Genomic DNA, 12,978 nt, shown 5'->3' with positions numbered 1-12,978 from the left:
GGTGGTATGCTGGGTGAGTGGCTGAATCTCCGGGGGTCCGAGTGTCCTGGGCTGGCACGGGAGGCGTCCGGCCTTGGGGAGGATGATGTCCAGGAGTAACTCTGCCGACCGGGGCTGTGAGTGGATGCAGGTAACAGGTGGTGCGGATTGCACGTATGAATAAGGTGCTAACAGCGTGCGTGCAGCAGTGGTCCCGGAATCGCGGGCATCCAGCTGTTGCAATTGGAATATGGCAGATACAGTCTATTTGAAGTGATATACACTTATGGATAAGGTGCAGATAATGGGCTAGACGCGTTTCAAGGCCACGGGCCTTTTCTTCCCCCCGCTCTGTACCGACTTCGATCGGTGCGCAGAGCGGGGGGAAATGAACTCTAACCCCCCGCCCCCTCCTGCCATTGGTGGTCAGCCTGACCGACCAATGGCAGGGGATAGGAGGGGGTGGCAACACTGCCACCTCACTCCTGTGCTTTAGGCTGGTCGGAGCTATGGCTTTTCAGGGATCAGTGTAAAAAATCAGTGTGTGCAGTGTTATAGCCCCCTATGGGAGCTCTAACACTGCAAAGAAAAAGTGGGGGGAAAAAAAGTTAATAAAAGGTCATTTAATCCCTTCCCTAATAAAAGTTTGAATCATCCCCCTTTTCCAATGAAAAAAACAACTTTGTAAATAAAAATAAATATATGTGGTATCGCCGCGTGTGGAAATGTCCGAATTATACAAATATATTGTTAATTAAACCGCACGGTCATTCCAAAGTCCAAAATAGCGTATTTTTGGTCACTTTTTATATCATGAAAAAATGAATAAAAAGCGATCAAGAAGTCTGATCAATATAAAAATGGTACCGATAAAAACTTCGGATTACGGCACAAAAATGAGCCCTCATACCTGCCCGTACGCGCAAAAATAAAAAAGGTTAGAGAATTTTTAACATATACATTTTCCTGCATGTAGTTATGATTTCTTTCAGAAGTACGACAAAATCAAACCTATATCAGTAGGGTATCATTTTAACCGTATGGACCTACAGAATAATGATAAGGTGTCATTTTTACCAAAAAAATGCACTGCGTAACAACGGAAGCCCCCAAAAGTTACAAAATTGCATTTTTTCTTAAATTTTGTCCCACAATGAATTTTTTTTCCGTTACGCGGTGGATCTTTTGGTAAAATGACTGTCACTGCAAAGTAGAATTGGTGATGCAAAAAATAAGCCATCATATGGAATTTTATGTGCAAAATTGAAAGCGTTATGATTTTTAGAAGATGATGAGGAAAAAATTAAAATGCAATAACAGAAAAACTCTGCATTCTTAAGGGGTTAAATGTGCAAAATAAAATAAGCAATTTGATATTTTGCTATGGGCATCTGCACCACTACACCAGGGCCGGACTGGGGACAAAAACCCTAGGAGCTAAGGGGGAGATTTATCAAAATCTGCCCAGAAGAGAAGTTGCTGAGTTGTCAATAGCAACCAATCAGATCGCTTCTTCCATCTTGCATAGGCCTTTTCAAAAATGAAAGAAGCAATCTAATTGGTTGCTATGGGCAACTCAGCAACTTTTTCACTGGACAGGTATTGATAAATCTCCCCCTAAAAGCTATGTAACACCCAGCAGTACAGCTACTGGGCACACTTGCTGATTATGTGTTAAACTGAAGGACCTTTGATGATGTCATAACCCTGTGATCAGATCCTTCGTTACGTTCATACTCAGAGTAGGACTGTTTGATCTTGTGCCTGCAATATGAGCCTAGGAAGAATCATTTAAAGCTACTGTCATCTGTAAATGGGTTAAAAGACGCCAGTTGTAGGGTGTAGTGGCTCATATTGCAGGCACAAGATCAAACAGTCCTACTCTGAGTATGAACGTAACGAAGGATCTGATCACATGGTTATGACATCATCAAAGGTCCTTCAGTTTAACACATAATCAGCAAGTGTGCTCAGTAGCTGTACTGCTGGGTGTTACATAGCTCTTGCTTACGACTTACCAAGCAGCTGGGTCTTTATTCTGCAAACAATCTTTATTGGTAACAATCGAGTGAACAGTGTGAAAGAATGCACAGGCATGTGTTTCTAACTGGACCTCCAGGTAATTGTTTAGTAAGGTTTCATGATTGTTGTGATAAAGTTATTAGTCAGAGGTGTTAAAAGCTGTAAAACACATGGGGAAAGATTTACCAAACCTTACAACAGGTCTGTCTGCTACCTGTTGCAGGACTACAACTCCCAGCATGTTCTTACAGTGAGGGCATGTTGGTAGTTGTCTTGTAGCGGACGGGAGATTTCGGCACGGGTGGGGATAGCGGGGATAAAATCATACGGAGCCCAGGCGGCTGCAGAGTGATGCCAGGCCGGACTCCTTTTACCATGGTGCCTCAGAGTTTACTGCAATTTCAAATTTCCCACTGATTTCCGGCATAAAAAATGAAATTGCAGTGATTCCCCCCCCCCCCCCCCCCCTGCCAGGGAGCTGAGCGCACTTCCACCCTCTTCCCTGGCTTGCTTGCCACCTGCCGCGCAGCATGACAACTTCCAGCATGCCCTTACAGTAAGGGCATGCTGGGAGTTGTAGTTGTGTGGGGCGGGTGACAAGCACATCTCCTGCCTGCCCGTGCCATATGACTACAACTCCCAGCATGTCCTTAGTGTAAGGGCATGCTGGGAGTTGTAGTCGTGCGGCGGGGGAAGGTGACAAGCTTGTCACTCGCCTGCACATCTCCTGCTCTGCACTACTACAACTCTCAGCATGTCCTCACTGAAAGGGCATGCTGGGAGTTGTAGTCATGTTGCGCAGGTGGCAGGAGATGTACGAGCGGATGACAAGCTTCCCTGGCTTGCTTGTCACCCGCCTGCACATCTCCCACCAGCCCGCCATCGCATTACTACAACTCCCAGCATGCTCTTACTGTGAGGACATGCTGGGAGTTGTAGTCATGCGACGCGGGGTGGGGAAATGTGCAGGCGGGTGACAATAAACGTATTAACCTATTTCCTATTTTTTGTGTTCTCATTTCAGGTCCAAATTTCCATGGACAGGCCGGGATCATCAAAAAAATGGCACTCCTGGGCCTAGGCAGTAACAGGCTGGTGTTATTTCGGCAGGGGAGGGCCAGTAATAATGGTCCTAGCCCACCCTGGTAATGTCTGGCTATTGCTGTTTGGTTGGTATCGGATGCAGGGCGTATCCATACACCCCTGTTTCCAAGTCCTTAAGGACTCAGGTAGTATGGGTACGCCCTTCGTTCTTCCGGCCCCTGCCGTTCGCCGGGCAGGGACTGGACCGGGATGCCTGCTGATATCGTTCAGCAGGCATCCCGGCATATCGCTCAGGAGGGTCCTGAAGTCCCCCCATATCGCCGCAAATCGCGTGTCAATTCACACGTGCGATTTGTGGTTTATCCGGGTCAATCGTCTCTGGTGACCCAGTAAAAAAGGGTTAATAGGGCTGTCCGAAACAGCCCCATTCACCCTTACTCAGCAGGAGTGAGGTTGCACGGGTGACGCCTCACGATCACGTGATTGATCGGTCAGAATGACGGACCTGCTGGGGACGGCGATCGGAGCGGAGATAGGCGCTGGCGGGGGTCTCCTACCTTGCCCTGGTCCAGCGGGGGTCCCCTCAGGATCGGTGGCGGCGAAAGGAGCAGGTGAGGCCTGTTCACCTCCTGGGGCATGCCAAAGGGCATGCTGGGAGTTGTAGTTTTGCAACAGCTGAAGTTCCAACTACAACTTCCAGCATGCCCTTTGGTAGTCTGTGCATGCTGGGGGTTCTAGTTTTGCAACAGCTGGTGGCACACTGGTTGCCAAACGCTCAGTGTTTTGCAACCAACGTGCCTCCGGCTGTTGCATAACTACAACTCCCAGCATGTATGGTCTGTCAGTGCATGCTTGGAGTTGTAGTTTTGCAACAGCTGGAGGTTTGCCCCGCCCCCATGTGAATGTTTCAGCCGCAGCTCAAACTCGCAGCGAGAAACTCACTGTAAACCTCTGCTTGTATGAATTTACCCTAAAAACCCTACAGTACACAAAATAAAAAGTAAAACCCTACATACTCCTACAAATACCTACCCCCCCCCCCCCCCCCAAATAAAATAAAAAAGAAAAGGCTTGTACGGCACTGTTTCCAAAACGGAGCCTCCAGCTGTTGAAAAACGACTCATAGTATTGCCGGACAGCCACTGACTGTCAAGGCATGCTGGGAGTTTTGCAACAGCTGGAGACACCCTGTTTAGGGAAACACTGACGTAGGGTATTTTTGTGGCGGATTCAAATCCCCAATTTAAGCCTCAAATGCGCATGTGCTCTTTCGCTTCAGAGCCCTGTCATATTGCCAATAACTCCGTGCTCGGGAGAAATTGCGCTACAAATTTTGGGGGGGCTTTTTTTCCTTTTACCTCTTATGAAAAGGTAACATTGGGGTCTACACCAGCATGTTAGTGTGTTTAAAAAAAAATAAATAAAAAAGTTTACACTAACATGCTGGTGTTGCCCCATACTTTTAATTTTCACAAGCGGTAAAAGGGGAAAAAAAGACCCCCAAAATTTGTAACGCAATTTCTCCTGAGAACAGAACTACCCCATATGTAGGCGTAAAGTGCTCTGCGGGCACACAACATGGCTCAGGAGTGAGAGCGCACTATGTACATTTGAGGTCTAAATTGGTGCTTTGCACAGGGGTGGCTGATATTACAGCGGTTCTGACATAAACGCAAAACAATAAATACCCACATGTGACCACATTTTGGAAACTACACCCCTCACGGAATGTAGCAAGGGGTATAGTAAGCCTGAACACCCCACAGGTGTTTGACAAATTTTTGTTAAAGTTGGATGTGAAAATGAAAAAAATAAAAGTAAATAAATAAAAAATCACTAAAATTCACAAGGGAGAATAGGAAAAAAGCCCCCCAAAATTTGTAACCCTATTTCTTCTGAGTAAGAACATACACCATATGTGGACATAAAGTGCTCTGCGGGTGAACTGCAATGCTCAGAAGGGAAGGAGCGCCATTGGGCTTTTGGCAAGAGAACGTTTCTGAAATTGAAAGCCATGTGTGTTTATAAAGCCCCCATAGTGCCAGAACAGTGTACCCCCCCCCCCACATGTGACCCCCATTTTGGAAACTACACCCCTCACGGAATGTAATAAGGGTTACAGTGAGCATTTACGCCCCACAGGTGTCTGACAGATTTTTGGAACAGTGGTCCATGAAAATGATAAATTTTATTTTTCATTTGGACAGCCCACTGTTCCAAAGATCTGTCAAACGCCAGTGGGGTGTAAATGTTCACCGCACCCCTTATTAAATTCTGTGAGGGGTGTAGTTTCCAAAATGGGGTCACGTGGGGGGGGGGGGGGGGGGAGAGGAAGGTCCATTGTTCTGGCACCACGGAGGACTTTGTAAACACACATGGCCTCCCAAATCTATTCCAACCAAATTCTCTCACCAAAAGCCCAATGGGGCTCCTCTTCTGAGCATTGTAGTTCGCCCGCAGAGCACTTTACATCCACATATCGGGTATTTCCATACTCAGAAGAAATGGGATTACAAATTTTGGGAGGCTTTTTCTCCAATTACCCCTTGTGAAAATGAAAAATTTGGGGTAACACCAGCATTTTAGTGAAAAAAATTAAATTTTTCATTTTCATGTCCAACTTTAGCAGAAATATGTCAAGCGTCTGTGGGGTGTTAAGGCTCACTGTATGCCTTGTTACGTTCCTTGAGGGGTGTAGTTTCCAAAAAAGTATGCCATGTGGGGTGTTTTCTGCTGTTGTGGCACGATAGGGACTTCCTAAATGTGACATACCCCCCCAAAAAAAACATTTCAGAAAAACTCACTCTCAAAAATCCCATTGTCTCTCCTTCCCTTCTGAGTCTTGTAGTGCACCCACAGAACACTTGACATCCATATATGAGGTATTTCCTTACTCGAAAGAAATAGAGTTACAAATTTTGGGGGGCTTTTTTAAAATTTCTAAAATTGTGTCTACAAGAACATGCGAGTGTAAAAAAAAAAAATGAAGATTTAGAATTTTCTCCTTTAGCTTGCTGCTACTCCTGTGAAACACCTAAAGGGTTAACACACTTTCTGAATGTTATTTTGAATACTTTGGGGGGTTCAGTTTTTATTATGGGGTCATTTATGGGGTATATCAAATAAGAAGACCCCTCAAATCCACTTCAAAACTGAACTGGTCCCTGAAAAATTCAGATTTTGAAAATTTTGTGGAAAATTGCTGCTGAACTTTGAAGCCCTTTGATGTCTTCTAAAAGTAAAAACATGTTAACTTCATGATGCAGATATAAAGTAGACATATTGGGGGAGATTTATCAAAACCTGTGCAGAGGAAAAGTTGTCCAGTTGCCCATAGCAACCAATCAGATCTCTTCTTTCATTTTTCACAAGGCCTCTGCAAAATGAAAGAAGCGATCTGATTGGTTGCTATGGGCAACTGGACAACTTTTCCTCTGCACAGGTTTTGATAAATCTCCCTCATTGTATTTGTTAATCAATATATAATTTATTTGCAATATCCATTTTCCTTACAAGCAGAGAGTTTCAAAGTTAGAAAAATGCTAAATTTTCATGAAATTTTTGAATCTTTCACCAAGAAAGGATGCAAGTAACGATGAAAATTTACCACTGTGTTAAAGTAGAATATGTCACGAAAAAACTATCTCTGAATCAGAGTAATAGGTAAAAGCATCCCAGAGTTATTAATGCATAAAGATACAGTGGTCAGAATTGCAAAAAAGGTCTTAGTCCTTTTAAAGGGGTAGTCCAGTGGTGAAAAACTTATCCTCTATCCTAAGGATAAGGGATACGTTTGAGAATGCGGGGGGTCCGACCGCTCTCCTTTACGGGGGCCAGGCTTAACCGGCCAGATAGCGGGTATCGACCACCGCACGAAGTGGCGGCCGACACGCCCCCTCAATACATCGCTTTGGCAGAGATTGCCGAAGGCAGCGCTCTGGCATAGAGTTGTATTAAGGGGCGTGTTGGCCGCCGCTTCCTGCGGTGGTCGACACAACCCCTTCCGGCGTGCTGCCGGGGCCCCGTACAGGAGATCGCGGGGGGCCCCAGCGGTTGGACCCTTTGCGAGCTGCAACTTATCCCCTATCCTTAGGGTAGGGGATAAGTTGTTCACCACTGGACTACTCCTTTTAAGGTGAAAAAGGGCTCAGTCCTTAAGGGGTTAAAGGAGTATTCCAGCGCAAAATAATTTATCCCTTATCCGAAGGATAGGGGCTAAGTTATAGATCTCAGGGGTCCGAGTGCTGCCCCCCCTCCCCCCGGATCTTCTGGACGGGGCCGCGGCAGTCTGCAGGAAGTGAAGTTTCGTCCCCAGCAGAAAGCCGCAGCAGACAGGCCCCCAGTGCTCGGACACCCCCCCCCCCCCCCCCCCCCCGCGATCTATAACTTATCCCCTATCCTAAGGATAGGGGATAAGTTATATTGCACCACAGATCTCCTTTAATTATTTAGGCAAAAACACGTGTGGTATTTTTATTCTAAGCACGATACCAACCAAGCAGCAACAGTCTGACATTACCAGGATTGCTGGCCCTCCCCAGCCTAAATAACACCAGCCTGTTACCGCCTAGGCCCAGGAGCTCCATTTTTGATGCTCCAGGCCTGTTGGTACCGACTCTTCCTGGCACTCTTGTGGCGGTGGGTACCAGGTAATAATTTGGGGTTAGCACTAGCTGTTTTTGTGGCTAAGCCCGGCTTAGTAATGGGCTCGATCTATAAGACAGCTTCCACTACTAAGCCTGTCGAGTTAATAAAATTAAAAAAAATGTGAAAAAAAACATTCCCTCATCAGCCCTCGTTAACCATTTTATTAAAGTTAAATCAAAAGAACGCTGGTCTTGGTATCTGAATTAGTCCACAGGATACATGGATCTGAAATGAGAAGGGAAAAAAAATAAAAATGGGTTGGTACATTTCTGAATCTGGAGTCACACTTAAAATCAAAGTGGAAAACCACACTACAGGCTGATCCAACTTTGATGTAATGTCCTTAAAACAAGTCAAAATGAGGCTCCTTAGTGTGTGTGGCCTCCTCGTGCCCGTATGACCTCCCTAAAAGCCTGAGGTGGTCAAGCCTGGACAGTCTGTCGTGCAACACGGCATTGGTGGATATAGCGAGACATGATGTCCCAGATGTGCTCAATCGGATTAAGGCCTGGGGAACGGGCGGGCCAGTCCACAGCATCAATGCCTTCATCTTGCAGGAACTGCTGACACACTCCAGCTACATGAGTTCTAGCTTTGTATTGCATTATGAGGAACCCAGGGCCAACCGCAATAGCATATGTCTCACAAGGGGTCTAAGGATCTCATCTAATGGCAGTCAGGCTACCTCTGGCAAGCATGTGGAGGGCTGTGCGGTCCCTCCAAAGAAATGTCACCCCACACCATTACTGACACACCACCAAACCTGTCATGCTGGAGGATGTTGCAGGGAGCAGAACGTTCTCCCTGGTGCCTCCATGTGCTCCTTGTGAAATTGCTTTCATCTGTGAAGAGCACAGGGCGCCAGTGGCTAATTTGCCAATCTTGGTGTTCTCTGGCAAATGTGAAACGGCCTGCACAGTGTTTGGCTGTAATGTACACCACCACCACCTGTGGACGTCGGGCCCTCAAACCACCCTCATGGAGTCTGTTTCTGACCGTTTAAGTGGACACATGCAAATTTGTGGCTTGCTGGAGGTCGTTTTGTTGGGCTCTGGCAGCGCTCCTCCTGCTCCTTCTTGCACAAAGGCGGAGGCAGCGGTCCTGCTGCTGGGTTGTTGCCCTCCTACGGCCTCCTCCACATCTCCTGATGAACTGGCCTGTCTCCTGGTAGTGCCTCCATGCTCTGGACACTACGCTGACAGACATAGTAAACCTTCTTGCCACCGCTCGCATTGATGTGCCATCTTGGATGAGCTGCACTACCTGAGCCACTTTCTGTGGGTTGTAGACTCCATCTCATTCTACCATTAGAGTGAAAGCACCGCCAGCATTCAGAAGTGACCAAAACATCAGCCAGGAAGCATAGGAAATGAGAAGTGCTCACCACCTGCAGAACCACTACTTTATGGCGGGTGTCTTGCTAATTGCCTATAATTTCCACATGTTGTCTGTTCCATTTGCACAACAGCAAGTGAAATTAATTGTCAATCAGTGTTGCTTCCTGAGTGGACATTGTGATTTCACAGAAGTGTAATTGACTTGGAGTTACATTGTGTTGTTTAAGTGTTCCCTTTATTTTAATGACCAGTGTGTGTGTGTGTGTGCATATATGTAATATATATATATATATATATATATATATATATATATACACACACACACTCGAATCTCCCCCTTTGTGTCTGTGTTGACAAATTCAGCTTAACTAAATCGGATTTTTATATGTACTCTCATGGGTTCATGCATGCAGTTTATCGCAGGGGCCAAAAGCAGGGCCGGATTAACATAGGGGCTATTGTAGCTGGAGCTGCAGCTCCAGGCCTCTTTCTGAAAACAAGCCCCAGCCCCTACAAAAATTTTTTTTTTTTTTTTAAAGAGGCCGAAATGTAGGTGGTGTGGCTTCAGAGAGGTGTGCCTATATGGAAGGGGGCGTGGCTTGTGATGTGCGCTTCGGGAGTCATCTGCATTGCTGGACACCATGTTAAAGGCCATCTGCGGCCAAAAACAACTTAAAACACGCCTCCTCTATGTAGTTTTATGAGAGAGGCTGCATGGGGAGGGGGCGTACCGCCGCCCTCTGTAGGTGGACGCTACACGCATTACTGCTCTCACTGAGCGTTAATGTGGGGGCCCCGTTCAGGAGATCGCGGGGGGTCCCAGTGGTCGGACCCCCCTCGATCAAACAATTATCCCCTATCCTGTGTATGGGGGATAAGTGTTAGAATGCTGCAGTTGTCCTTTAAGGTTAGTCAAGTTAAAGTTCAACATGCTGGGAGTTGTTGTTTAGGGTGAGCTGCAGAGCCATTGGTATAGGTCTGCTGCAGAGCCATGTCAGGGCATGCTGGAAGTTGCAGTTATTTACAAACTACAACTCCCAGCATGCTCTGATACAGCCTATGGCTCTGCAGCTGTCTCAAAACCAAACTACAACTTCCAGCATGTTGCACAATAACTTTTACTATACTACGATGTAATGCAACATGCTGGGAGTTGTAGTAATGGTTTGAGTCGGCTGCAATGCTATAGGCTATATCAGAAATGTATAATAGAGAAAAATATGGTGTTTAACAGTGCTCGGTCACTGGGTCAAGGAAATTAAAATACACAGCTTTCTTAAGTGCTTACCTTCCATGCTGCACTGGCAGGCGCTGTGAATTAGGTTTTTACTGCTGGTTAGGCATATATGTGGAAGCAGCTGGCCGTAGGACCCGGTTCCATATAGGAGCCAGAATAAGTCTCAAGCTCAAAAACTTATCCTTCAGATAGGGGATACGTTTTAGATCATGGGGGGGTCCAAGCGCTGGGGCCCCCTGCGATCTCCTGTTTGGTGCTAGCACAGGAGCGCCTCACGACCCCCGCCGCCTCCATATAGTTCTATGGGTGACCTGTTAGGCAATCTTCATCTCTCCCATAGAACTATATGGAGGGGGCGTGACGCGCTCCTGTGCTAGCTCACAGGGGCTCCAAACAGGAGATTGCGGGGGGGGGGGGGGGGGGCTTATGGGACCCCGCGTTATAGACAGGGACCGCACTTAGGATGTTTATGAATGTCCATTTGCGGGAAGGGGTTAATAATGTGGCTTCATCAAAGGGCCTGAGCAAACGGCAGGTGTCGCGTATGAGCTGCTACTGGTTCACATTGAAGTTACACAGGGGAGTACCTCTATCCGCTTGGATCATCAAGAAATCAGTGATGGCTTTTCTCTGTTTGTATAGTCGGTCCAACATATGGAGGGGGGGCATTCCAATGTGTGGCAACGTCACAAATCAGACTATATTGGGGCATACCATTCTGACGCTGCAGCTGAAGGAGGGTGTGCTTTGTGGCGTACAAGTGTCTGACGAGCATGCAAAGTTTCGTTCCCATTGTTAGGATGTCTTGCAAAATGGGGGAACAATTCAGAAGCTGCTTGACAACCAGATTGAACACGTGTGCCATGCAGGGCGCATGGCTCAGCCTTCCTTGTCGCAGCGCAGACAAGATGTTCTTCCCGTTGTCAATCACCATTGTTCCCATTTCCAGTTTTCATGGAATAAGCCATGCTCTGATTTCTTTACGAATGACTTTTTAGCAGTTCCTCCCCTGTGTGATTCCGTTCGCTAAGGCAAACCATGTGAAGAATAGCGTGACACCGCCGTGCCTTGCACACATGGTATGCTGAAGGGGCACTGAGAATTGTCTGTGCAGTGGAGGCTGAGGACACGGTGGAGGAGGCGGAGTCGCACAGTCTCACAGGACCAATGGCCTGAGAGCGTGGAGGAGGAAGCGGCGTGACCTGTCCAAGTTGGTGTTGTGAATGTGCAGGAACCACATTCACCCAGTGGGCCGTAAAAGACATGTATTGTCCCTGACCATAGTTACAGCTCCAGACGGCGGTGCTGCCATGCACTTTAGTACACACTGACAGGCTCAAGGACTGGCCCACCATCTTTTCCACAAAATTGTGCAGGGCTGGTACTGCCTTTTTCGCTAAGAAATGACTGCTTAGCACTCTCCACCTCGGCTCGGCACAAGCCATCAGTTTTTTGAAAGGTGCAGAGTCCACCACTTGAAAAGGGAGGGACTGCAGCACCAGCAACTTGGACAGGAGCACATTCAGCTTCTGCGCCGCTGGATGAATGGGCGCATACTGTTATCTCTTGGACATGGCTTCGCTGATGGATTTTTGGCGGAATGACTGACTAAAAAGTAGGAGGAGCAGGAACATCTGAAGCGACAGGAGGGAATGACACACAGCTCCCTTTGTCGGAGGTGGTGGAGCCTTGGCTGGCTGAAAGAGGGAGTGGCATGCCACTGGGTGATGCAGCAGGCTGGACCACTACATTGGAGGTACAGTTCTCCCAGGCCACTTTATGCTGGCGCAGCATATGTCGATGCAGGGCCACGGTGCCAACATTGGGACCCTGACCATGCTTGACCTTCTGCCGACACATCTTGCATTATGCTATGTTAACCTCCTCCGGATGCTTGATGAAAAACTGCACACACTGCTGAGTAGCTGATTTTCCCCCCCAAAAGTCTGCACTAATTGACTTCTACTGCCGCTGTCTCCCATAGGGGGCTATAACACTGCGTACACTGATCTTTTACCCTGATCCCTGCAAAGCCATAGCTTTGCATGGATCAGCGTAATAGGGGGTTGATTGCTCAAGCCTGTAGCTCAGGCTTGGAGCAATCAAACGCCGATCGGAGGCGATGGAGCAAGGTAAGGGTTCCTCCGCTTGCGTCCTAGCTGATCGGGACGACGCAATTTTATCGCGATAGTCTTGATCAGCCCGACTGAGCTGCCTGGAAGCTTTTACTTTCATTTTCGATGTGGCGATCAACTTTGATCGCCACGTCTAAAGGGTTAATAGCGTGTGGCACAACGATCTGTAAAATATGTGGAGAGAAAAAACACAGAAGTGGCGCCTTGATGGTGCCTTTATCTTTCTAGTTACAGGAGGTAAGGGGGGGGGGGGGATTTAGCAGGGAAGGATAAGGAGATTTTCTGCTCACCTTTCAGAGTTGTGCTGTATAACAGGCACAACTCTGCGATGTGTATAAGCTGGTGATGTGGAGCGCTGCTTCTGTGGAGTAGACATCGTCCGCTGGTGTAATCCAGATGTTCAGATGGGGTCCGCTTGGCAGAGTCGGCAGATGTGGTCAGCTGGATGATCCCCTCGCTGTGTGCTGGTACCTTGCGGCCAGTGCGCGGTGGAGATCGGGGTGAGCAGTTGGGTGACGCTATCCTTTAAGCCCCGATGATGTGGTGAGGAAGATAGTCTTTAGGTAGGTGATCGGGA

At 47.5% G+C, this 12,978-nt stretch overlaps 1 protein-coding gene across 5 annotated transcripts in view; it reads left to right on the top strand.

The window, feature by feature from the left end:
* Positions 1-1,836: 1,836 nt before the first annotated feature.
* NTPCR (nucleoside-triphosphatase, cancer-related) overlaps positions 1,837-12,978 on the top strand; it is a 265,027-nt gene continuing 253,885 nt past the window's right edge. For 2 of the 5 annotated variants that reach the window (XR_008891424.1, XR_008891423.1), the window contains exon 1: positions 1,839-2,098. Coding sequence is in view for 3 of the 5 variants with exons in the window: in XM_056566936.1 (XP_056422911.1) it covers positions 2,065-2,098 (34 nt within the window). In the remaining 2 variants the exon portion in view is untranslated. Of the gene's footprint in view, positions 2,099-12,978 lie in introns of all 5 variants that reach the window. The other 3 variants (XM_056566936.1, XM_056566935.1, XM_056566937.1) reach the window with 3 other exon arrangements.

The sequence above is a fragment of the Hyla sarda genome, chromosome 3, assembly GCF_029499605.1.
Source record: "Hyla sarda isolate aHylSar1 chromosome 3, aHylSar1.hap1, whole genome shotgun sequence".
NCBI classification, from domain to species: Eukaryota; Metazoa; Chordata; class Amphibia; order Anura; family Hylidae; genus Hyla; species Hyla sarda.
Note: the sequence above shows the minus strand (reverse complement) of the source record. Positions and strands in the feature narration are given on the sequence as shown.